The sequence below is a fragment of the Cygnus olor genome, chromosome 3 (assembly GCF_009769625.2).
Source record: "Cygnus olor isolate bCygOlo1 chromosome 3, bCygOlo1.pri.v2, whole genome shotgun sequence".
Taxonomy (NCBI): Eukaryota; Metazoa; Chordata; class Aves; order Anseriformes; family Anatidae; genus Cygnus; species Cygnus olor.
This window is the reverse complement of record NC_049171.1, coordinates 69,256,728-69,281,373: the sequence shown is the minus strand read 5'-3', so window position 1 is coordinate 69,281,373 and position 24,646 is coordinate 69,256,728. Positions and strand designations below refer to the sequence as shown.

The 24,646-nt window shown below is 39.8% G+C and overlaps 1 protein-coding gene across 4 annotated transcripts in view; it reads left to right on the top strand.

Annotated features, from left to right (window-relative positions):
* The window catches only part of UST (uronyl 2-sulfotransferase), a 166,497-nt gene that overhangs the window by 124,278 nt on the left and 17,573 nt on the right, over window positions 1-24,646 (top strand). For 3 of the 4 annotated variants that reach the window (XM_040552751.1, XM_040552753.1, XM_040552754.1), the window contains exons 6-7: window positions 2,039-2,136; window positions 4,227-4,384. In XM_040552751.1, coding sequence (XP_040408685.1) covers window positions 2,039-2,136; window positions 4,227-4,384 — 256 coding nt within the window. Of the gene's footprint in view, window positions 1-2,038; window positions 2,137-4,226; window positions 4,385-18,936; window positions 19,161-24,646 lie in introns of those variants that run through there. The other variant, XM_040552755.1, reaches the window with a different exon arrangement.

Sequence of the window (24,646 nt, the reverse complement as noted above, 5' to 3'; positions counted from 1 at the left end):
ACCTGATTTACAGAAGTGTAAGATGGGAGGAAGGGGAAAATACTTTAAACAGGCTTTTGGACCCAAATGTGAAACTAGTTAGGGCTTATGTTCTGTGAAGAGCTTTTCTGCACTGAGTTCTCAGACACTGATGCTGCAGCCAGGGCCCTATACCCCGCACGGCCCTAGGATTGCCCAAGGTACTTGTCGGTATAGTGGATGCTCTACACAGCTCCCACACTGCTGAGCAACTCTGGCTCTTAGAGGGTGTGGTGCCCACAGAAATGTTCTCTGTCCCATCTCATGTACTTGATAAAGTATGGATGTTGTTTACCTAGACTTTAATAAAGCTTTTGACACTGCTTCCCACAGCATTCTTCTGAAGAAACTGGCTGATTATGGCTTGGACAGGCGTACACTTTGCTGGGTAAAAAGCTGGCTGCGTGGCTGGGCCCAAAGAGGGGTATTGGTCGATAGCCAGCTGAATATGAGCCGCAAGTGTGCTTAGGTGGCCAAGAAAGCCAACAGCATCCTGGCTTGTATCAGAAATAGCATGGCCAGCAGTACCAGGGAAGCGATTGTCCCTCTGTACTCAGCTCTGGTGAGGCTGCACCTTGAGTACTGTGTTCAGTTTTGGGCCATCGAGGCCCTGGAGCCTGCCCAGAACAGGGCTACAAAGCTGGTGAAGGGCCTGGCACACAAGTCCTGTGAGGAGCGTCTGAGGGAGCTGGAGTTGTTTAGTATGGGGCAGAGGAGGCTTAGGGCAGACCTTATTGCTCTCTACAGGTACCCAAAAGGAAGGTGTGGGGAGCTGGGGGTTGGCCTCTTCTCGCAGATAACCAGTGATAGGACTAGAGGGAATGGCCTCAAGTTGTGCCAGGGAAAGTTCAGGTTGTATGTCAGGAAAAATTTCTTCACTGGAGTGGTTGTGAGGCACTGGGACACGCTGCCCAGGGAAGTGGTTGAGTCAGCATCCCTGGAGGTATTTAGAAGACGTGTAGATGTGGTGCTTAGGGATGTGGTTTAGTGGTAGACTTGGCAGTGCTAGGTTAACAGTTGGACTTGATGATCTTAGAGGTCTTTGCCAACCTGAATGAGTCTATGATTCTATGGTTAGTCACTGGTTTCCTGTTCATGTGTACCAAGGCTATTGCATTATAAAAGCACATGTTGAAGAACGATGGAAGAGGGCTTTTGCAAAGATATGGTTCTTTCATCTTTGCTTATGTTGTTTTACCCTTTCTTTCCCTGGTAAGTCCCTTTGGAATCAGTGAGTCTGCCTGCAGAATAAGGGGTTATTAGGCTAGATAAGGGTGCTGTAATTCAATCCCACTTATAGGAGTGTTTGTTATTGAGCTGAGTAAAACTAGAAATGGGATGCAGTTCCTCAGGGTTCAGTAGCTATGCCTAGTCTTTTGAGAAATGAAAGATAGTGCCTAATTAGATGACTGATGAATCAGGAAAATGATAAGTACTTTCTAATAAGTTCTTTTCTCAATGAGGGTTTACACAATAGGCTCAATTCTGAACATCTCAGGAATGTAATCAATGGTGATGTATGTTTTTATATCAGGAGCAAGCTGTGTGAATTGCAAGTTACATTTGCTCATTCCAGTCATTGTATGAAGCAGAATAATATAAATAAAATAATCATTGTCTAAATTTGATTTATTCTGGCCACTTCTTGTTTCCCCTCGGGTGTGTTCAGAAGAAAGAAAAGTCTGAAAATAATATCCCAGCTATTTTAAATATATAATTTGTTGTGAAAGTCAATCCATATGTCACGCTTTGAATCATGCATTAATCTCAATATAAAAATTGTGGTTTTTGCAGAAAGACATTGCAGAACAAAATAACTTTTTTTTTCTCCTGCAACTTTCTAATAAAATGTAGCAAGTATTAAAAAGACTGGTAGATTCCTTCTAAGGTATTTGGTATAGCCTCAGCACAATTCTTTGATTCTGGGATGTCTGTGTAAAGTGTGAGATAAATAAAACAATTTTTAATAGAGAAAGGAAAACACAGTATTCAACCTCATTGTCTTTTCTCTCACCTACAGGACATTAATGTATGTATCCTTGAAAACTACCCTGAATGTTCCAATCCCAGGTTATTTTATATCATACCATATTTCTGTGGACAGCATCCAAGATGCAGGTAAGTAAATATAAAAGGTATCTCAATTTGTTCAGCAGTAGCAATTGACAGCATTTTGTCAGAAACTGGTAATTTGAAACAACAGTTATTTCAAGTACAAGAGCAAAGTGTAAGTACAATGTAATTCCGTATGTGGCAACTGCATGCATATATTTTGGAATAAGAGGGGTAGGATTATTTTTTTTCTGAGTTGGCAGAGTGACCTTATGTGCTTGTTAACCGTTTTACCTGCACTGTAGTTTTTTAATACACAGTTTTGCTCAGATGCTTATACGAGGTCTGTATCTTAGGAACACCAGGTTTCTGTTTCTATGTAAGAAATAGTGATCATGCTTAAAATTATGTAAAGTGGAGCCTTCTACTACTGTAATTGAACTAGCTCATTTTTAACGTGTCTATTTTTGCCATTCTCATGTTGCTGTATTATTGATGTGGCATAGTAAACTTTCATGCAGTGTGTGAATAATTTTAAATACCTACTTGTTTTCAAATATTTTTATATTTTGGGTCACAGCACATTCTTAAGTAGGCTTGTTCAACTTCAAGGTATTATATTTATTTATTATTAGCACTTCTCTATAATGGAATAGCTGTGAATATTTTCAAAAATTTCTTTACAAAAGCCATACTTTAGCTGTAATAACAAGTGAAAATATGTTCATACTTTAGTCTCTGTTTCTAAGTATCTTTGCTGTAAAATTCTTCTTTATTTCTTGGCATAAAGGAAGATAGTATTGAGAAACAAAACAGATTCATGTCTTCATTAAACATTTTTTTCTTCATGTATTTTGGCTTCATTTGCAAATGCTTATGGTTGCATATTTGACTTGTATATATGAGTAATCCCATCACCAAGAGTGACATGCATAAATACTTTCACAATATATATCTATGAGGTTCCTGAACATTAAAATACTGGTTTTTAGCTTATTCTAGATCTGTCTTCTATCATGCTCTGGCTAGAAGTCTGAGAAGCAGCATGTCTTTAAACTGAAGTTTTCAAGATGAATTTCAGCATTACAGCCGCTTCGGCTGAGTGTGAGGAGTCAGAACGTGAGACCTGCTGTCTCTAAAATGTCATGGCCTCACTGGGAAAACTTAATGCTGTCTCCAGCAGAAGAGCAGGGAAAGATTTTAAGAGAGATCCTAAATCCAGATGGGAATTGGCTAGGACAGACCACCTATCTTCATGATGTTGCACAACTGAAATACAGTATAGTTGTCTGTTCAGACCCGTGGCAAGAGAAAAACACATATGCTTTTGGCCATGTGGTGGGTATATGTCCAGCCACGTTTAGCACCACGTACAGGTTTTCTGTTGAAGGAACAGATATGTGCTTGTCATATGACATAGCCTGTTGGTATGATGGAGATGCGGTAGTGTCCTGCTAGTTTCTGTCAGTGAGGGAAAAGATAGAATAACCCCCAAATGATCTTCGAAGCCAATATCTGTCAGAGAAAACAAATGTGAATCCAGTATCAGATCTGCAGGGTGGTCATGGGGTACTGGCAGAGAAAGGGAAGCTCCTGGAGACTTTGGCAGACTTTGTCCTTAAACCAAGGACAAGGCAGGAAACAGGCCAGTTGCCCCCTCTGTGGCATTCACTGGATAACAAAAGGCAGTGGTTGCATGCAGCAGTTCTCCTGGTGTTGTTCAGAGTTATTCCCAGAGTCATCCCCCCAGAGCCATTCATCACCCAGGAAAATAATTCTTCCAGCAAGATGGGCTGTGCTTCTGAGCAGAAATGTGTGAATTCACAAGTGTGAGCTTTTAGACATCTCTGTGGAAGTTATCTATGGAACTGGGTACTTCCATACAGTTTTTAACTCTCATTTTAATGTGATCATGTTTTTACGTGTCAAATCAAGTCTAGATGTTGTGTGGAAAATCTCAGTAAAGCACGCAAGTTTTTTTGTTTTGTTTTGTTTTTTAATCTTCTGTTGGAGGAACGGCATTCAGCACTGAATATTTTTCCCCCTGCAGTTGTCTTCTTGGCTTGAATTTCTGAAGTAAATGCATATTTAAACAGTCATTCTTTTTTTTTTTTTCTTTTTAATTCCATTCCTCTCCCTTCATTAATTTCATACAGGGAACCTGGTGAATGGGCCCTTGAAAGAGCAAAGCTGAACGTTAATGAAAATTTTCTGCTTGTGGGTATTCTGGAGGAGTTGGAGGATGTGCTGCTTTTATTAGAAAGATTCTTACCTCATTATTTCAAGGATGTGCTTAGCATCTACAAAAACCCAGGTAACTTTTTCCATTATACAACTGTTTTCACAGAAATTTTGGCAAAATTTAAATGACTACTGAAAGGTAGAGTATTTATGTCTTATTTAGTCAATTAAGAGATTTATCTTCCTTTTAGGGAGCAGATTTGATTGATGGGAAGGGTATTTATTCTGCTTTTATTCTTAACATCATTGTGTAGTTTTTATTCCCAGGCAAGCACTTGGTGCTCCAGTAATCTTGCCACATGCTGGAAACCTTCCCAGTTATCACTAGAGTGACTTTTTCTTCTTTTAATTCTGGCATAGTGAGCTCTCAAATAATGTTGCCAATTCTCAGAATGTTGTCAGCAATATCTACCTAAGGAAATCTGGAAGAAATTGGTTGGGGAGCTGGACCATGGGGATTCTGAAGTACCAAGTTATTTGTTTTCCCTTAATCTTGACTGAGAGTTGCTAAGATTTTAATCAATTATGTTGGAATAACCATTCACTTAAACAGAGATTAAGTGAGTACAAATAAAAATACAAATTTACAGCATGCTGAATAGAAAGCATGGTCAGAAAAAAAGACTTAGGTGGCCTTCAGTAGATAAATGAAAACAGATCTTAATCTACCTCTTAATTTGCACCATGGCATCAACCTGAAAGGTTACTTTCATTGTGTTCAGTCCATCCCTTCCAATGCTTATTTTTATTAACTTCTTTAGAAGATGGTTTTGTGTCCTATGCTTAAATTGAGAAATAAGATGTTCCTGTTTTTGCAGAACTGATCTACTGCTTACATTTGACTAGGATATTAACATGGTATGACCTAAGGAGGGGTAAAACTTCCCTTCTTTCCTGGTGACTCAGTTGCATTCGTGTCAATTAGAAATGCCTACAGCCACTGAAAAGTGTGTTTTGTACCAATTTATGTATCAAAAACACATTAATCAAATGTTGAATTTTGTTTGTAGTGCACAAAGCTTATCACTGGCTTTTGATTGAGAGCAGCTGTAACAGTAATCAGTCACCTTGGAAAAATTATGGGTTTCAGTGGGTGACTGTCTCCCAGTCCCTATTTCTAGGACAGATCTTTGGAAGTTTTGTATTAAGCCATGATACAGATATTACAGGGAAAGAGTGGCATTCTCTTTTCTTTGTAAATTTAAAAAAATAAAAAGACATACATTTTTAGCATGTTGAAGTGTTCTTAAAGGTTTGCACAGTTCTGTCTCCAAGGTTTTTCCATAGGGATGCTAGACCGGAAGGAGGTTGGAGATCACTAGAAGGACACTCTCTGCAATCAGCAGATTTTTCTGTGGGAGTCTGTAGGGTTTCCTCAGCTGTTCTATAGAACATAGACTTTCACTTCTTTTCCAATGTGGGAAGCTAACAAACAGCACATAGGATCTTGATTTTTCATCAGAGTGCCCTGGAAATCATCAGAAGTGAAATAAAAAATCTCCCAGAATCATTAAGTGCTGGATAATCTTTCTCGTCTCTGTGTATATTCCATTATATATGGGAGATTTGATCCCACATTTTGGGGTAGTGATTTCCTCTTCTCTGGGATTTCATGCATAAGACCCGTCTTGTCATTTCTTTGCTTCAATATTCCCTATGTGGATTAAAGTTTGTTTTATTCTTTCCGTTTACTGATTAACAAGGAGTAATAGAAAGGAAACTGTTTCCCTTTGTTAACTCTTCTCCACTCTTTTCATACATGCAAGGGTGTGTTGTTTTTTTGTTTGTTTTTTTTTTAAGTCACAAAAGACTTAAAATCAGTCAGAAAGAAAAAGAATCCAAGTGCTTTGTAAGAAATCCTACATAGTTCTTTTCAGTGCACCTTAGACCTGATCTGCAACACCCTCTGCTGTTGCATCATGAAGTGCTGGGAGGAAGAGGTGCTATTCTCCTGCCCAGCTGTGTGGTACCCCACAGAGCAGCAGATACTTCAGGCCAAACACGACCTTTTGTTATGACTAACGTTTGCAGGTAATTCTATAAAATGTATAGTTCTGTGTGCTAACCTGCTGCTCCATCTGAGATACTGTTATGGCAGGCTGTCTTCTCTTCATATAAAAAAGGTAAAGCTTTGCCAGAACTTACTTTTTATCAATTTAACATATTCACATGAGAAAAATACAGTGGCAGGACCTGTATGGGGAGGTGATTCTCTCCCAGGCTAATGAATCTCTGCACCAGACTCACTGCAGTAGGCAGTTCTGGATTAGAAAATTGGATTTATAGAGCTGTTTAGCAGCAGAAATTGGTTGAAGGAAGGCAGTCTCCATCCTTTAGTGGATTACATGGATTAGAAAGTAAAGTAACAACTTGGTGGCTGCTCTCCCACCAACATTGCAAACTAAACAAAATTAAGAGCACCTGCCTCCCACTGTAGGTAGTAAACTGCTGGTTGTATTCATGTCCATAAAGCACTTGTGCTCCACAGGGTGACCTGTGGACATGCCCATACCTGCACTTTTTGATCTGCTGGAGGCTGCTTTGGGCATCTTGAAAAGCATTTAAGATACAGCTGTGGGAGTTCTGGGTTAAACCCCTTCTTCCTTCTCATTACAGGTGCTCTGGGTGGGCACCAGCTCACTACAGCTCCCATCCGAGCAAACTTGTTCTTATCAGGAACCTTCAGAGTAGCACAAATCAGTAAATATGGAAACTTTTTTTCCTCATCTCTGCTTTTTTAACTATGAAAGTGTTATTCAAGTGTTTTTATCTCCTCTTTGTCTGCAGTAGGATTTGTCATCTGAGACAGTTTTTAATAACTTCTAATGAGAGACTCTTGCTCAGTGTTCTTCTAGCAAGAAAACAAAGCCTGGAGCCTTTTTACCATCAAAAAATACTTTGCTGTTATTGTTCCGAAGCAGAAGATCAGTAAATCTGTGTCTCTGTTGATCAGATAGTAGGACATTTACATCAGAGAGAACATAAACTGAAGTTCGGCTGTCTGTCTATGTGTACATAAGCTGACAGGAGGAGACTGTGAAGGAAGGTAAACTTTTAAAGAAATTTCAGTGTCAGAGAACACTAGGAGAATAATTGTTCTCACTGCATTAATAACAATGCTTCCTTGAGCTAATCCATATGCCAAATATTTTGACTTGTGTATTTTATAACAATGTGCAACAAAATGTGACAGCTCTTTGTTGTACTAAGGCTTTCATTGGAACTATTAATCTTGTAGCATTCTTTACAGCTATAGGCTTCCTGTTTCGTTCTTTTGTTTTTTTTTTTTCCTTTTTCTACTCTCTCCTTGAGATTAAGTATCATGTTACTATCAATATCAAATCAAGCATTGCAAAGGGACTCCTCTTTTTTAAGTGCCTGTCTTGTCCAAAGTAAGAAACAGAGTCACAGAATGGCCGAGATGGGAAGGAGCCCCTGAAGATCATCCAGTCCAACCCCCTGCCAAGCAGGATCACCTAGAGCACGCTTCCTACCTTGACGGCCATAACTGCTTTTGACAAGCGATCAAAAGTAGGGAGAGGATAGTGCAATATATACACAGATAGAATTAAAAAAAAAGGTATTACTTTGTTTACTGGATTTCTGTTCTGTGCTAAGCAGTAGAAGTTGCTCGCTGTTCTGTCTTTCCCTTTTTTTTTTTCCCCATCATTGGAGTAGATAGGGTCCAATTGCAGAGCCTTGGATTAGTTTTACTGCAGAATTTGAAAGTATTCCTTTGCAATGTGAAGGGCCCAAAATAGTTACAGAATAACTTGACATGCAGAATCTCTCCTCACTCTCAGGAGCACAACTGAAGGAAAAATAATTGGTCAGTCCTGTTCATTTTTGCTGGTTATAGCTTGTTTCCATGGTCTGGCTGGTAGCCAGAAAACAGAGAATGCTTACACAGTTTATTTTTAAATGGGCATGGGTGGGTTTTGTATCTTTGGTGTTTTAAAGGGGCAGAAAATACACACAATGCACAGCAGAATATGGAGGGTTTTTTGCCATTTCAACTTCTCTGACATGGGGTAAAAGTTAACAGCATCTAATGTAAAAGAATAGGCAATAAAAAGTTTTTTATCGCCTCAGAAATAAGCCTTATCCTCTCACCTTTCTGTAGCAGTTCAGAAATTTTCTTTGGCACTAGAAGCCCTATAAAAATGCTTCTTCTCAATACCAGAATGTTGTTTCTTGAACACTACACTTTGCTATGAAGGACATATAGATCTTACTGGAAAGCATAAAGACCAACTTAGGCTTTTCAAACAGTTATTTTTACTGACTGTAATGAAATTACCGATACAGTCAGCTGGAACAAAATATATTGTTCAGGTAAAGTGTAAAATGATTTTTTTTAAAAATGTAATTCTTAAAGACAATCACATTTGCAGAGAATGGTTTTAAGTGTAGTAGTAATACTGTCCTAGGTAATATAAATATGCTGTTTTTTAAAATCCTTTTGTATTCATGAATGCTGGTGATAGAGGTTTTGTTTTGTTTTGTTTTATGAACTTTTTATTCTTTCTAAACTCAGTAAGGAGGGTGCTGCTCCCGTTTGTCTTTATTGCAAGGCTGAGATCCTGTGACACAGATAATAAACCCTTCTTTGGTAGAGTTAGGAAAAAGGTGAGATAAACTTCACTGAAGGTGTGACATGCCTTCAGATGGTTCTTGTGCTGGAAGTAGAAAAGAACATTTTTCCACTCTTTGTCAAAATAAAACTCTTTGCAAGTGGAGAAAGCTGAGAGAGGCTTTTCTTTCCTTATCCCCCATTCATGACATCACTTGTTTAGCAGTGCTCCCCCAGAAGAGAAGGACATTTCTGATACCTTTAGTACTAAGTTCCTCAGCCAGCCTTTCTGCCATCCTGTTCTTAGAGTGCTCCAGCACCCAAGACGTGGATGCTCTGTATTTGGAAATGTTCAGGAACTGATTGTCATTGCTGTGATATGGAGAAGTGAAAGGGAGGGCAGGAAGGATCCCTCTGTGTTTTCCATCCAAGAAATGAGAGGAAAGCCTTTGCAGATGTGACCTCTAAGAGCAAAAACTCTTGAGTAGGAAAGGTTGAAAGAAGTCTGATGGAAGGAGGCAGTGATTTTTGTGCGGTGTTAAACAGTGATTGTCTTGTACTCTGCCTTTGTTCAATACAAAATGAAAATTAATAAAAAAAAAAGTTAGGTCAGGTGATCTGTAGCTTCTAATATTCTACCTACTTCTCAAGAGCCATACTTTCTGGAGAGGGCAGAGCTAGCACTGATAGGTGGAAAGAGGATACATTGGCCCATCTCTTGTGCACAAATACACCTCTCTCTCTCCTACAAGTGTCTTTACTCTTGATGTGAGAAGAAGAGCAGCTTGGATGAGATTAAATCTAAATTCTCAGATTTCTTGCATCACTTCTTTGCATCTCTTACTTTCTTAAAACAGAATATGGGAAAACTTGGAATACGTTCAAATACACAAAAACTTTGGAGACTCCAAATATGCTGTCTATTCTTTTGCCTCATGCTCTAAAACAGCTTTGTGCTTTCCCTAAATAATACTGTGAAAAGGAATCACTACATATGAAAATTTTCTACAGAAGAGGAAAATCATAAACTGTGCGTGGAGGTAGTACATGAAGTTGGACATGGGAAGTAACTAGCTGTATAATGTTTTGATGGCATGTTTCCATCGATTATGTGGAGCAAAATAATTGTATGTGTGACTTAAAAAGTTTTGTCCAGAAGGTGGTGTAATCTCCCTGCTTTTTCTGGACTTTCAGGGAAGTTGAACACTGTGCCAGTGGTAACAGCACATGTGAAGTTACATTCAGCCTGGGTGGCGTTTTCTTCTTTATCACCCAACATCCTGTTCTGAAAAAGAAAATAAAAGCAGGAATGTGGACTAGCCATTCATTTCTTCTCCCTCCGATGTCTGAACTTTCAAAATGATCTAGAAGAATGCTTTAAAATAATCTGTATGCTAAAACAGGCAGTTTATGCTCTAGGAAAAGTGTTTAATTATGTTGTTGTTTATTGTATTGTAAAACAAATTCCCTGTTCTTTGTGTGCAAGAAAGATGGGGAGGGGAAGCCACAGCACATGTCCCAGGGGGATATTTGTTCCCCTTTTTGTCGATAGCATCTAGGACAGTTTACACAAAAAATCTGCTCTTTGGTTTGTTCTATAGAGCTGAGGACAGTGTAAAAAGCTGTAGATATATTATTTAGCTCTTCAGCCATGAAAATAAGGTTTAGAGAGCAGGAACAAAACCAGACTGCCTGATCTGGGGTGCCTTGAATTTAGTGGCTGCACCAATCAGTGATAAGCACGATCAGTGGAAATATTCTTCCTTTTTCCAATTCCATAAAAGGAAAATGTTGTTTTCTGACTTTCAGAAGATTCAAATCCCATTGTGAATAAACCAAGCTGTTTTAAGAATAGGAACTCTTGGAAGCATTTGAGTACTTCTAGACTTTCTCATGACTCTATTTTTCAAGAGAGCCTCTAGATCTTTTGAGGATTCATCTCAGAAACTAAACTTCTCTGTGGCAAGTTCTGCAGAAACAGTTGGCATCTCATAACAGCTGCAGTTTTTCATTCTGCTCAGGAAGGTGAAGCCAGCCCAGAGTATGTGTGTAATACATGGGAGACATAACTGTGGCACCAAAAGATTTATCCAAGATAGTTTAAATCTCATTGTTAAAATACCAGCAACACTGAAGTTGTGGCAACAGAGTTTGGCAAGGCTTTCCAAGCCCACAGGGAGCTTGTATGCATCCAGGATCAAGCCTGCTGTACGTACTGTTCCCTGCTAACATGTACTTATTAGATTGGAGTTAGTCCATATGTGCATGGTTATGCAGCAGAACATTTGTTTATAAATGGTCCAAAATGAATGGTGCCTTTTGAGCTGAAAAGTGAGGTAGCTAAGAGCTTGACATGGTTACGGCTCACATCCAGGGTAAATCTGCTCCCTGAGCTTAGGGTGTAGGAAAGTGCAATTTATGGGTCCATCTGCCAAAATTATTGCTGTGGTTCTTTGTCCTGAAGTGAAGATGTAATGGAAGGTGAAGCCCCTGTTTCCTTGGGTCATCCTTTGAAAAAAGCTAGATCAGATGTTTCTCTTCTACTAAAGCTTCTAAACACATGAGCTCATTAGCTGTGACAACTTACAAGGTATTGCAGAGATAGGCTAAGTATGACATAGAATTACTCAGTCTTTCCTTTCTTTGTGCTATAATACATGCTAGCTGGATTAATATTGCTGGCTTGGGCACTAAGCTCAGTTCTAGTAGAAAAGGATTTCTGTAAGAGACTGAATCCGGTTTCCTGGCATGCTTGTCATAATTGTTCTCTCTGGAAACTCTTTGTTTCTTTGGCATGGTGTTCCCTTGATGCACAGCTCTCGCTGGGTGCTGGTTTCACCTGTTCTTTGTGAACCTTTGCAGAGACCAAGCCCATACATCTCTGGCTGGTGTTCAGAACTGCAGGCTGTGCTCTGCAACAGGCTCCCCTTTTCTTATTCCTCTCTGCCACCTTTTTCTGGTTATCAGTTGGCAAAATCTTTGCCTGAAGCCATTTTATTGTTTCTCATGCTCTTGTCTGTACCTCTCCACCATGAACAGAGTTTCCCCTCTCTAAACTTTCTGTGTAACACACTTGTATCTGTAGGTCTATGAAGGCCGAGACTACCTGCAGCTTCACCTTTGTCTTGTAGTGCAATTCCAAAAGACTTTAGTCTTCAGATCCTGCATTTCGTCCCCCATCTTCATGATGCATGCATTCTTTCAATTTTCTTTCATCAGATCTATTGACGGGCTGTCCAGTTTTGGACTAAACCCACACAGATGTAATTTCATACTTTCTTGGAGTAAAAACAAAATGTATTTGTGGTCTAAATCCCAAGGGGTGAGTCAGCCAAACCCTTGCATCCCACATGTCAAGAATTCATGTGTATTCTCTTGTGTCAGGAGATCATTTTGAAGCATTGATGCTGGTATCTTTCAAGAAACTATAATGTTTATCTAATGAGTGTATCAGTCACTAAAGATGTTATGGATTTGTAACAGTGCTTCTGCTATTCATCTGAGGTTGATTCCCTGATGCATCTTTTCAATGTTTCCTGTTCCTAGTACAACAAAATGAAAAATCCATGGGCAAGCAGCATTGTTAAAGCTCTGGGACACAGGGAAAGCTGCATGCAGGTACAGCATTAGTATCTTATAAATAATCCAGGGTCACTGATGACAGAATGCCACAAACTTTTTAATGGCAGACAATTCAAGCTTGCATTGACAGTTCATTCCTTCTTGAATAACTTACCAAATAAAATCATAATGCTATTTTAATCACTAACTACCAGCTAAACCTCTGTTACTGTGTATGCTTTTAAAATAGCATTTGAATAAAAATTATAGTAGTAACACTATGCAAATTGCTTCTTTGGCAACTTTGACCTCTCTTTAGGCAGCATAAGGCATAGTGGACAAGGTGGATGGCTGCTAAATTCCAATTAATAGGCATGCTTCTGGTCTCAACTACAGCTCCAGTACATTTGCACAGGTCTTCGTTTCACCTGCATGGAAACAACAGAATTGCACAAGGTGGCTGAGGCTGGAATATGAAGAACTTCTGTTACTAATAGGTCCATAACAACTCAAAATCTGGCATGATTATGACTCTGTGCCACCTTACATTTGCAGGGTTAGTGTTTTGGTAGAAATATCTTTAACTGAAGCAACAGTATGGAGCAGATCAGAGCTGACTATTCACTTTGCTTTCAGGAACATAATCATATTTTCCATGTTGAAAGAAGTGGTTGTATTTTAACCTCAGACTAATCATAAGTTGTGCCTATTATAGCAGCAATAGAATAGGTTACATGTTAAACTGATTATTCTTATCCCAGAGACACATTGCAAAAGTAATGTGAGTACCATCAGAAAGTATCTTTGATGGTTCTGAAATGTTTTGAAAAGTATTAAAGGTAAGGAAAGAAGTATAGGAAATAATAACTACAGGAAAGAAGTATAACTAAACAGATTTTACCTGTAATTTTTATACAGTAAAGATGAGTAGCCATTCCTAAGGAATTACTTGGACATAATCATAGCAATTGCATAATCATAGCAATTTAAAATCAAGTTTTTACAGTGATTAAAATTAGTTGCTATAATAACTAAAATGCTGTAATAACAAAAATAAGGAAAACATGAAAGACCATAAATTCTAACAAGTTGAATATGAAATTATAGCAAGTCATTTTCTTGCATGCAGCTTGCTAAAGGCATTAAAGCTAATACCAAAAGTTATTTTCAACCTGAACTGACTGGTCTGCCAGAGAGCTGGGAGAAGGGAGACAGTGGGTAGCTGGGAGAGGTGGCAGGCAGGCAGGCACTCTCAAGGAGCAGAAAGCCATCATAGAAAAGGTCACTGTACTTACCTTGCCTACAGGTAAAACATGAAGGCTCCATGTTGGGCCTATTCTTAGTAATGACAAGTATGAGGAGGCATCACAGACTGAAGGGTCAGTAGAAAGGGGTTTTATTAAAATCAGTAATATTAAGGGGCAAGTGCCTGGTAATCCTCAAACTGTGAGTTGTTACCCCTTCCTCACCTACAAATGCCAAACACAGTCTGGGATCTGTGAGTCCCTGGATGATGGCGGTTCTTTTCTTGAGACTGAAGCATCCCAAGAGTGTACCTGTAAATAGATAAGTTACTCCCAGAGTGGGAATCCTCTGGTCATCCAAAGACCTCTAAGTCACCTTAAGACTATTGTGATTACTCTTACAAAAAAAAAAAAAAAAAAGTAAGAATTAGTAAATAAATTTCAGTGAAGCGTAAGGGTCGGCCCTTGGTTACAAAGTTAAAAGAATTAAAAATAAGGAAATGTATTACCAGTGTAGCTCTCAGCTGCTACACGAGAATCCTTTTGGTATGTCTCCCACCATCACTCCTGAGGGGATCATCTGCTCGCTTGAGCAGAACTTCACACCATTCCTGTGCTTCTTCTTCAGAGCCCCTTTGCTGAAGACTGAGATCCCCTTTACCTGCCCTGGGGTAGGAGGCTGTTGTAATGCTGCTGAGCTGACCCCTTGCTCTTCCAAGAGGAAGTCTTCCTTGGAGTTCATGCTCCCCACTTCCTTTCCCAGTTGGAATTTTTCAGCCTTTTTGACCTGTCCCTCTTGAAATCTTCCTTTCCCAGAAGCAAGAGAAGAGGTTTTTACAAAATATGGCTAGGAAGATTCCTTTTTTCGTCTTTTACTTTGTTCTTAGAGCTGAATCACACATTTACAAATGTAGTAGCAACGAACATGTTCCCCTCCACTGCTCTCTGGCTCATCTTTCCTCTCTCAACCCTTTCTTCTGCATTGCAATCCTGTTGTATTCTGTAATTAGCGTGTTATTTCCAGTTGGGCTGCTTTTTCTATCCCCAACATTTGCACAATGGTTACTGCACTTTAAAAATGTCATATGAGTTGTACATATCTTCTTGGACTAACTCTGAGTAACTTTTCAGTTATTTGCAGATGCCATCTATAATACAGGTAACAGATTTGGTGCTAGGGCATTTTTTTTTCTCCTCAGTTATCTTTCCTCCTTGGCAGGGTCAAGATGCTGCTGTCATAGCCACTACTCACAAAGGATGTTTCTGAAACTGTAATTGCCAACTCTGCTGTGTGTCCTATCAATCCGCAGCTACACTGGAAGAATAGAAGGTAGTTAACACGACTCCAAGATTTTAAAGGACTGAAATGGTATCTAGACAGCTGCAGATGAAAGAATCCCATTTAGGTACATCTAGAAATTATAGGAAAGAATGAAATTAATAGACATTTGAGAAAATTCAATGTGGCTTTTGTAGAGCCTCAAAAATCAACTAGTTCCTTGAAGGAGTCAGCAAGCACATGGATATAAGATGGCGCACATTTGATTTTCAGCAGGATCTGTTCAAAAGCTCTTAAGGAAAGTAAGTTGTCCAGCTGTGAGGAAAAAAAAAATGTTCTCCTGAAAGATAGAATTGGTTAAAGTGGTAGGCATTAATTATCTGGTAGTCTCCCCTTACTTTAAACAAGCAGTGAAGTCCTGCAGGGACTGCTCAAGTCTGCGATAAATTTTCTCTTAAAAAGATGAGAATGGGGTTAGAGTGCTCACTGCCAATTTGAAATCTCCAGAAAGCAGCAAGAGCAACACTGAAGTGTTGTAGTGTTTGTAACAAAGAAAGCAATGTATTAAAATTCAGCTTATGTGTAGTTCAGGAGGTCTGTCCTCAGCACTCATGACTGCAGTCCGCTCATCTGCTAGGTCCTGGTTTGTGTCCAAGTCATTAGGAAAGCGCACAGATTGTCAGATAGGTGAGTATTTTTTTTTCTGCATAGAGAAGCGGTCTCCTACAGATCGCCTTAGTCACTGGACAGCAGCATTTCTATGGCAAAGAAGTTTTTATCGGAAGATAGGTCAAGCCATGGCTCAATTTTTCTGGATAGCAGAAAATGATGACATAGGACAGAAAGGCTAAATCCTCGCTAAATCATAGGAGCAGCTGAAGGGAAGGCATTCACATCCGAGGTGATGTCCTAGCTGCAGACCAGAGAGCTCATGCAGCTGTAGTCCTGATCTACCTTTAATTGCAGATATGTCAGGAGCATCAGTACATACCTGCTCTTGCTCTGATTTATCAGTTCTCTTTCAAGTCCATGTTCAGGGTAGGCAGAAGATGGTAAGGACGAGAGTGAAGCCAAACAAAGGTAGTTTTTCTGTAGAAACACTGGGCCTCTTTTGCCAGCTAGATTTACCAGAGGAAGCAAGAAACTGTTGAGATGGGCTCTGGTTTTCTAGCAGTGAGCAGCAGCTGTTTTGGTAGCAGTAGCAGCAGCTCATATAACAAATGTTTCATGATGAATGCAAACAAAAGCCAGCCCTGAAATTCCAGCTCCACTATGTACATAAAAAATATAAAACCAGTTCAAAATAACATAAGCACTCAACTTAAGGGATTTTTCCCCCCTCTAAATAAATTCCATATGAGCATTGGTGTTTGGTCTGCTTGGTTCTCCAGGGCTCACCCAGAAAACATTTTTATCATGCAAGTTGAGGGCAAAAAGTAAGCATAAAAACAGACCAACAAGAAAATATTTTTAAAAGAAGCGCACGTGCAAAGAGGTGTGTGGTTTGGGGGAAGGCTTTCAGAATACCAAACATGCTTACTCGAATGAAATTACTGCTGATGTTTGTGAGTTGGCTGAATTCACTTGCCTCCAAAGTAGGTCTCGGAGGAATTCTTTGTGCACCTCCACGCAATTCGGTTTCTGAAGATGACTTGTGGTTTTAAAGGCATCTTCATGTCAGAAGAGTGTTATGCCCTCTAGCATGAATGTCTTTCCAGACAGCTAGTGGGAGGATTTCTGAGGAATGCAAGTTGCTGATGAGTGCATACTCAGGGGAAATGAGGGTATTGAAGAGAAAGAAAAAAAAATAATAATTGGAGACTCAGGAGAAATAGAAGAGCTATCCAGGGGGCAGTGCCTTAAATAGGCATCTTCCTGCAGTTGCTCAGTTAAAACAAGTAAATGCAAGCATTTATCCATCCCTCCCTGCCTTGCTGCTTGTTGAAAGCCTGCAACAGCATCCGTTGTCTGTGACACAGTGCTCCCACTTTGTTCTCAGGACCTGAAATATTCTCTCTTCACAATCAATTTACTTTCCCCATGGCTTTCTGTGATTCCTCAGTTCTGGCTTCCCTGTAACTATTGGATCACTCAGCTCTTTGTATCCACCATAAAAAGAAACCTTTATTTCCTGTGCTATGCCAGGTCAATGAAAAAACAGTGTATCCCGATCCCACATCTTTTGTGGTATGAGTCCATACTTTTTGCGTAGTGAAAGTGTTGAATAGGTAATTGCAGTGGTCTGTTCTCTTCCATAGCTTTTCTCCCAGGTGAGTTTTGGAAGGTACGTGAATCTGCTGTGTGATCGTGTGATGTATGGTGCTCTAAGTATATGTGTACCTGTAAATTGTAACAAGTATTGCACCGTTGGTGTTACAGAGCATGAAAATGCAGGGCTTTGAGCAAAGTCTGTATGCTTGTCCCAGTCTCTTCTGCTCCTGCTGTTTGACTGTTTTGCTTCATTTACAGTCAGCTACATTATTTGATTTCTTGCTTTTCATGGAAAGGAAGGGAGAAGAGGAGAGGGATAACAAGCACCGTTGGACCTAGGAAAAAGGAAGGGAGGGAGGATTTTTCTTTGTTCCTAGCCAGGAAGAAGTGATAGGTTATTGGGAACGCTAGTGCAACATTAGGAAAATGTCTCTGAAGTGGGATTGATTTTAAAAAAAAAAAAAAAAAAAAAGCAGTTCCTTACTAGGATTCTCAGTGGCCTTCTCCCTAGGTGTTAGGAGCTAGAGTTCAATTTTCACAAGAGCGATGGTAAAACTTCTTTTCAATCACTTACTTAAATATTTGCCTTCTACTTTCTGTTTATTTCTTTCTCTTTCATTGCACCCTTTAATTTTGCATCCTGCTTCTCATTGCTTTTTATTTCTGATCTTTTTTTTCCTCTCTCTCTCCCTCTCCTCACAACTTCTTTATCCTCCTCCCAGTCATACATCAGATAGTTTTTCAATACGTAACAGGTAGTTTCAGCTGATGTCAGAAACTCTTGAGGTATATTGGAAATAAGGTTACTGCTGTCACTTGAATAAAGGGCAAGACCCCTTACTAAATTGGTAGCTGTTGTAGGATTCGTGTGGTCACACACAGGTCCTCGTGCTTTGCAGGACTGTGCTCCCATTGCTTTCAGGGCATTGGGAGTTTCAAGGTTTACTGCTTGGGCAGGAGCATGCACTTTTTCTGCCATGTGGAATAGAGTGGAGGATTAATGTACGGCTGCTATATAGTATAAATTTCCTAAAAGCTAGTGGAAATTGGACATGACAATAGTGAGAACATAGCCAGAGCAAATTAATGTAAAATGTTGAATGAAAATGTTCACCGAAAACTCTGTTTTAACCTTAATACTACTAAATATTATTTCAATGAAAATATTTTGAGGGGCTTTGTTTTCTTATTTGTATTTTTCAAGTTCTCTTCCACTCTCCACTGTCACTGTACATGCTGTGCCACTTTCACAGTAGCCGTGACTGATCTTTGGAGGGTCTTCAGACCCTTACCAAACCTGGTTCACTTCACTGGGTATTGACTTTATGTAATGTCAGGTACTTCATGAAGATAAACTGAATTCTGCGTGGTCAGTGAACAGAAATGAACAGCTACTTTTCTCTTCAGGAGGGAGGTTGATGCCTTGAGTTTCTGACTGGAGTCCAGAAGTAGGAATGTTTCTCTCTTGTGCTGTACACTTGTGTAAAGTTGGGTGCAGATGGATGCTGTGAAGGAGCTTGCAATTGGTATTGTTTGTAGGAGCAAAGAAGAGGTATGCTTATAAAAACAGAGGTTATGCCATGCCTTACTAGTATTCTCCTTGCCTATCCAATAGACAAATATGTGTATGTGACCGCTATTTGAGCTGCTCTGGGGAGGCGGGGGGAAATGTCTGGGTGTTTGGGTTTTGTTGGTTGGTTGGTTTGGTTTGGTTTTCGTAGCATTTTTTGTAATATTTTTTGCTGTGGTGTTTTCAGGAGCAAAGTGTATGGCCTGGTTCCCTGTACAGCAAAGAAATGCAGTAGAAGCTCAGGACTTCTTTGCCAAGAGCAAAGGAGATTGATGAAAAGAAAGATCTACTGCAGTAAAATCTTGGGAACCCCCTGTGTGGAGACAAAAGCAGCTGCTAGAAGAATGCTTAGAGAGAATGAACTGCAGAAGGCAGGAAATCTGAGGAAGGAGTTTGTATAGTAAAACTGAAGAGATCTTGAAGAGGGCGAAGTGTGGCAGGGCCAACTGGGGCATGATTAAATAAACTTGCTCGGATGTTTGACATTGGGGTAATTTTGCCAGCTGCCTGCTCCATGTTCTCTCCATGTGTGGTTTTTTTTGTATGCAACCACGTGTGAGGCGTCTCTGGTCTTGCCCTGTCCATAGCTCATGTTTCACTGCTTGAAAAGACCTCGATCATTTTTTCTGCACTGAATCCTAGTTCATAGTGACTATTGTTTGTCCAGTTTCACCATAAAGGTATCAGGTAATAGTGATTTACATGTCTTCGTTAGGGTTATTGTTTCAAGATTTGTGGATCCTTCCAGTGTTTTTTGTTTGTTTTTGTTTGTTTGTTTGTTTTTCTCTCCAAATTCTTAGCTTAAGCATTCCCATTCTGATTTTAGCCCAGTCAGATGTAGTGGTAAGTTCTGAGTGCCTGTGGTGCCAGTTAAATGCCAGTAGAGATAGGGTATAAACTGGGAATCCTGAATGCCAAAGAGCGCTTTGAAGAGGTCATGGTCTTTCCTATTTTGGGGTACTCAGTTTAGCCCATGGTTCTCTATGCTAAACCAGCTGCTTTTCTTTACTGGCAGATTTCTCTTGTTCAGATTATTTTGTTTTATTTGCCAATGGCAAATGATTCTTTTCAGTTTGCATGGTGAAAAAGGGTGAAATGAGTGCTGTTGGTGTCCAAGAGCTTGACAGAAAGACATTATCCTGAATACCATCCAGATATACAAGTATACTCATCCTGATATACCAACAAAAGCTCCTGTGGAACTGCAAACCCTTTTCATAGTCAATCTCTTATTAGCTGAAAATAACAGGTACAAATTGCAGCTTGTACAGCTTTGCCTGTTTGGTGCGGCTATTCCAGTGCTGGTGGCTGATAGCAGAAAACCTGTCAAACTTTTGCAAACAGCTTACCAAACTGTCAGCCCAGTTCATCTAGAACTTCTAACAACAGAACAGCAGTGAAGTTGCAAAGTATATTTTTGTGTGTATTGAATTTCAGTATTTACTTGGCACTGCCTTCTGCTGCTGTTGGAATATAGCATGTGGTCCCCTGCTAGCTCCAGTACTTCCTGCAGTTGCAGAATACGTTATTTAGCCTATTTTAAGGGCAGACTCGCTACTTAGCCAAAGGTTCTGCTTTGAATTGCTGAAAATTATTTTCCTTGGTGCATGTTTTTGCAAGCTGCCTGTAGAAATCAATGGTTTGAATTCTTGTTTAATTCAGCTATTTAATTTACAGTCTGTTTCTGTTATCCTTCCAGACCACATCTTGGTGTACATCCCACTTGTTCAACAGGTTTTATTTTAACATAAATAAAAATGTAGAGCCTAGACACTTCGGATCTCATGCACAGAAAAGGAAAAACTCCGAGCCCCGTGCATCTTTTTATACTGTATACGTGTGAGCAATCTTGTGAAGAAATGGCACGATACATTGGTGTATTTTACTGGCAATTGGCAATGCCAGCCCAACATTTTGATTTCAAAGTAGAGGCAGAACTTACACAGCTTGCCATTAAAATCAAAGGAAGAATCTAGTATAGTGTCTATAAATCAGAGCAGACAGACTGGATAATTGAAGACAAAAGAAGCACAACAAACATATTTTGATAAACAGATGGTGGACACTTTAAAGCATTGAAACTCAGTTTAATTTTTCCCATGCTACATAAATAGTCCTTTCACTTCCTTCAACCTCGTGGTTTTTCATTTCCCACTGTTACTCAGAGCAAATGAAAAAAAAAATGTAGTTATGTTTATGAGGACTCTATTTGCTCAGTTTAGGGATTTTAGTTTCTGCAATAAATGTACTTAACAAAATTAAGTGCTCTAGGCATATGCCAGAAATACTTTCAACCACTGTGGCAAGCAGATGGATGAAATGTCAGCTGAATATGATGTGCCTGGGTACCGTGTTTGTTCAGAAACTGATGACCGTAGTCACTGGCCACACCAGTGAGGAATATATTTTTAAAAGACCTCAGAAGCACAATTTCATAATCCCAATACTTATAGGAGAACTTGGCCTTCATTTAAACACTAAACTAGAGAGTTTTAAGGAGTTCTGGGACCTATGTACTCAACATTAAGAAAAAATCTGATTATAACCTGATTATACATGCATTAGTGTCCAAAGGAGAACAGAGCCTGTGTCAAAGTGCGGGCCTTATGGCCCTCCTGGCATGTATAAGGGCAGGTGCACATCCAACACGGTAGGTGTTCCTTCCACGTAAACTCACTCCAAGTCTCCCAGAGACAATCTCTTTGGTTTTGGATGGGCCACGACAAGGCTCCCTTGATTTTATTTTTTTATTGTTTCTGTTACTATGGAAACCCTGAATTTACCATTCTCTCAGATATGTTTTCCACAGAACTTCATTAAAATCTCAGCGTTTATTCTTCTGATAACCTTACAAATAGGATTTGGATTTCATAGATTCAGAATCCATTAGAGATGGGAATTTTTATTAGTTTTTAAGAAAAAAAATGAAAGATTAATATTTTTGAGGATTATCTGTTGAAAATGGGCACTGAAATGTTAACTCCCATTTTTAATAACATTTTCTATGTTACTTTGCCAGATAAATTAAATTTACTTGTAGGTGCTACTCTTGCTTTCAGAATTAGCCAGTGAAGTTGAACAAATCTCTTGCACTGAACTGCCTTTGTTCTTAAAGTAAAAGAAGTATTCTCAGTCTGTGCTTTGGGACAAACAGTATTTTAAATCTATGTATTTACTTCTGACTCTTACATATGAAAAAAGTTGAAATTAGTTATGTTGTACGTGCTTTTAACCACAAACTGCAGCATTTTCCCTGAGACTTCATTAATTATTTGTAGCTTTAATCACACTCTTTCAAAAAGTGTCTAGCAAAATTAGAGAAGGTACACAGCAGGAGCAATAGAGGTAGTCAGAGATGTGGAATGGCTCTGGTAGGAAGAGAAATTTAATAAAGTAAGACCTTTGAGTTTGGAAAGAGACAATTGAAGGGGGCATATGCTACAAATAAAAAATGAACTGTGTAGAGAGATTGAATGCAGAATAATTAGTCGTCATTTCTCAGGGAGACTCAGTTTTAAAAGGTTTAAAATAGAGGTAAAGTGTTGAGTGGTTTTGTGGATTTTTTTTCATTTTAATCAACAAATCACTGTATTGTGGAATTACCTGGAATGCACCATGCTGATGACCAAAACCTTAATAGGACTGCAAAAGCACTGCATTCATGGAGAAGTTCATTGTGTTGTTTACATTTAGTAGCCATTCATGCAGCTTCTGGCCCGAGGAGTGCATAACCACCAAGCACCAGAAGCTGCAAGACGACACTGAGGGAGAAACGCTCCGTGCATCCTCTTTTTTTTTTTTCTTTTTTTTTTTTTGCACCTCTTTCTCCAAGCATCGATGGCAGGCCACCATTCCAATACTCAGCAGAGTGACTGAGTGGATACTTCGTCTTAGCCACTGTGCCTGTTACATGCATCGTGTGTGAGTTATATGTGTATTTTAAGTTTCCTAGAGAAAGGTGTGGCAGGTTTGCCCAGACCTGACAGCAGCCGTTTTTACTCTGGAAATGTAAATACGAGGTAGACGATAATGGCAGTTGCACGTTGGCAGCTAAGCATAAAGGTATAAGCATTCACATGGACATCTTTATCAAACGAACTCTTGTTTCTGTCTTCTCTTGTTTCTTCTAACATCTTGGCATACAACCTACACCCACTTTTCATTTATCTACATATATACACATTCTCTCTTCTTATCTGTGTCTTGCCTAAAACATTTTAATTTATACTTTCTGTTGTTTGGCATAGAGGAACTTGTCAAAACTACCTCATCAGTGTGATAACCGGGAGTAAAATCTTTTCTCCTGGCAGTTTCATCCTAGAGTCTGTAGGAGCTGAGCTCTCCTCTTCTGACTTTGCTCTCAAATTAAAATTTGCGATGTCTTTGTTTTAAAACATTAAAGATGACAGGGCTACAAGTACTCAGGTGGCCCCAAGTTGCTGAAAAATCAAAAACTTGACCCCCAAGGAAAGTACAAAATAGTGGCTCTATCTACACTGCCAAATGTGAAGGGTGAAGTGAACCTTTTAACTTGTGTCAGAGTGACCAGCCAAACACAAACCCAAGTGGTGACATGAGTGCCGAAGTGCTAATATGAAGTCAGAGCTAACCTCAACTGAAGTTATTGCCTTGGAGCCACGCAGAAGAATGACTGGAATTGAGGGATGGGGAAAAAGATTTATGTTCTCGAAAAGGCTTTACACAGCCATGCAAGACGGCCATGTACGAGTACAGCATGAAAGGTCCTCATCACAGACAGAAGTGATGGACAGCAATACACAGCTGTGCTGGGGAGAGACATGGGGCAAATGACAAGGGTTTTTTTAGGTTAATAGTAATGTGGGAAAGGACACCGATGTCTCCGGTTCTGCTGTGTGTGTGCTGGCTCATGCAGGACCCTGCCTGCGTGTGGCAGCGCTGCCTCCCAGCCTATAGACTTCTCCTGGCTCTGCCTACCAAGCCTTGCAAAGCTGTTAGAGAGCTGCTGTCACTTGGAACAGTTCCCACATACCCTATCCCATCCTGCTTTCTCAAGCCCAGTGCTACCATTATATCTTTCTTCTTTAAGTTTCTGCAAGAAGATGATAATGCTATTTTCCTGCCTTCTTATGCATGCTATATCTGACATTTTTTTACGCGTGTTTGAGTCCATGGCAGGACATGGCCGATGATGCTGACTCCCTGAGGAGTACTGATGTCCCTGTGTCAGTGGGCGTTCTGGGGCTGGCTGGGTTCAAGTTAACTTTCTTCATAACAGCCTGTGTAGTGCTGGGTTTTGAATTAGTGGGTAAATGCACTGATAACGCACCAATGTTGTGTTGTGGTTGTGGAACGGTGCTCACACAGGGTCAAGACCTTCTCTTTTCCTGACTCTTCCCTCTCAGCCAGTAGGCTGGGGATGAGCAAGAGCTTGGGAGAGGACACAGACAGGACAGCTGACCCAAACTGGTCAAAGGGATTGTCCATACCATGCAATTTCATACTCAGCAATAACAACAGGAGTAAAGGAGGAAGAAGAGGGGTTTTTGGCTATTGCTCCGAGACTAGCTGAACTACTAGTCTAGCCGTGGGAGGTGCTGAGTGATTTCCTTTGCATCACTTTTTTATTTTTACTTTTTAATCTGTCCAGTAAACTGTTTTTATCTCCACCCAGGAGTTTTCTTCCTTTTTTTCTTCCTGTTCTCTCTCTCATCCCACGGTGGGGGCCATGGTGGGGGGAGATAGCAAGTGGCTGTTGGTGCTTAGCTGCTGGCTGGGGTCAACCCACCACAAGAGGCTTTCTCTTTATCTTGATGCAACTCTTAACATTGCATGCCTCACGAGCAATGTTGTGGACCTCTGTTTCACTAGTCTTGAAAATTGCAATGTAGAAAATGGCAACCTTCTTCAACAAAAAC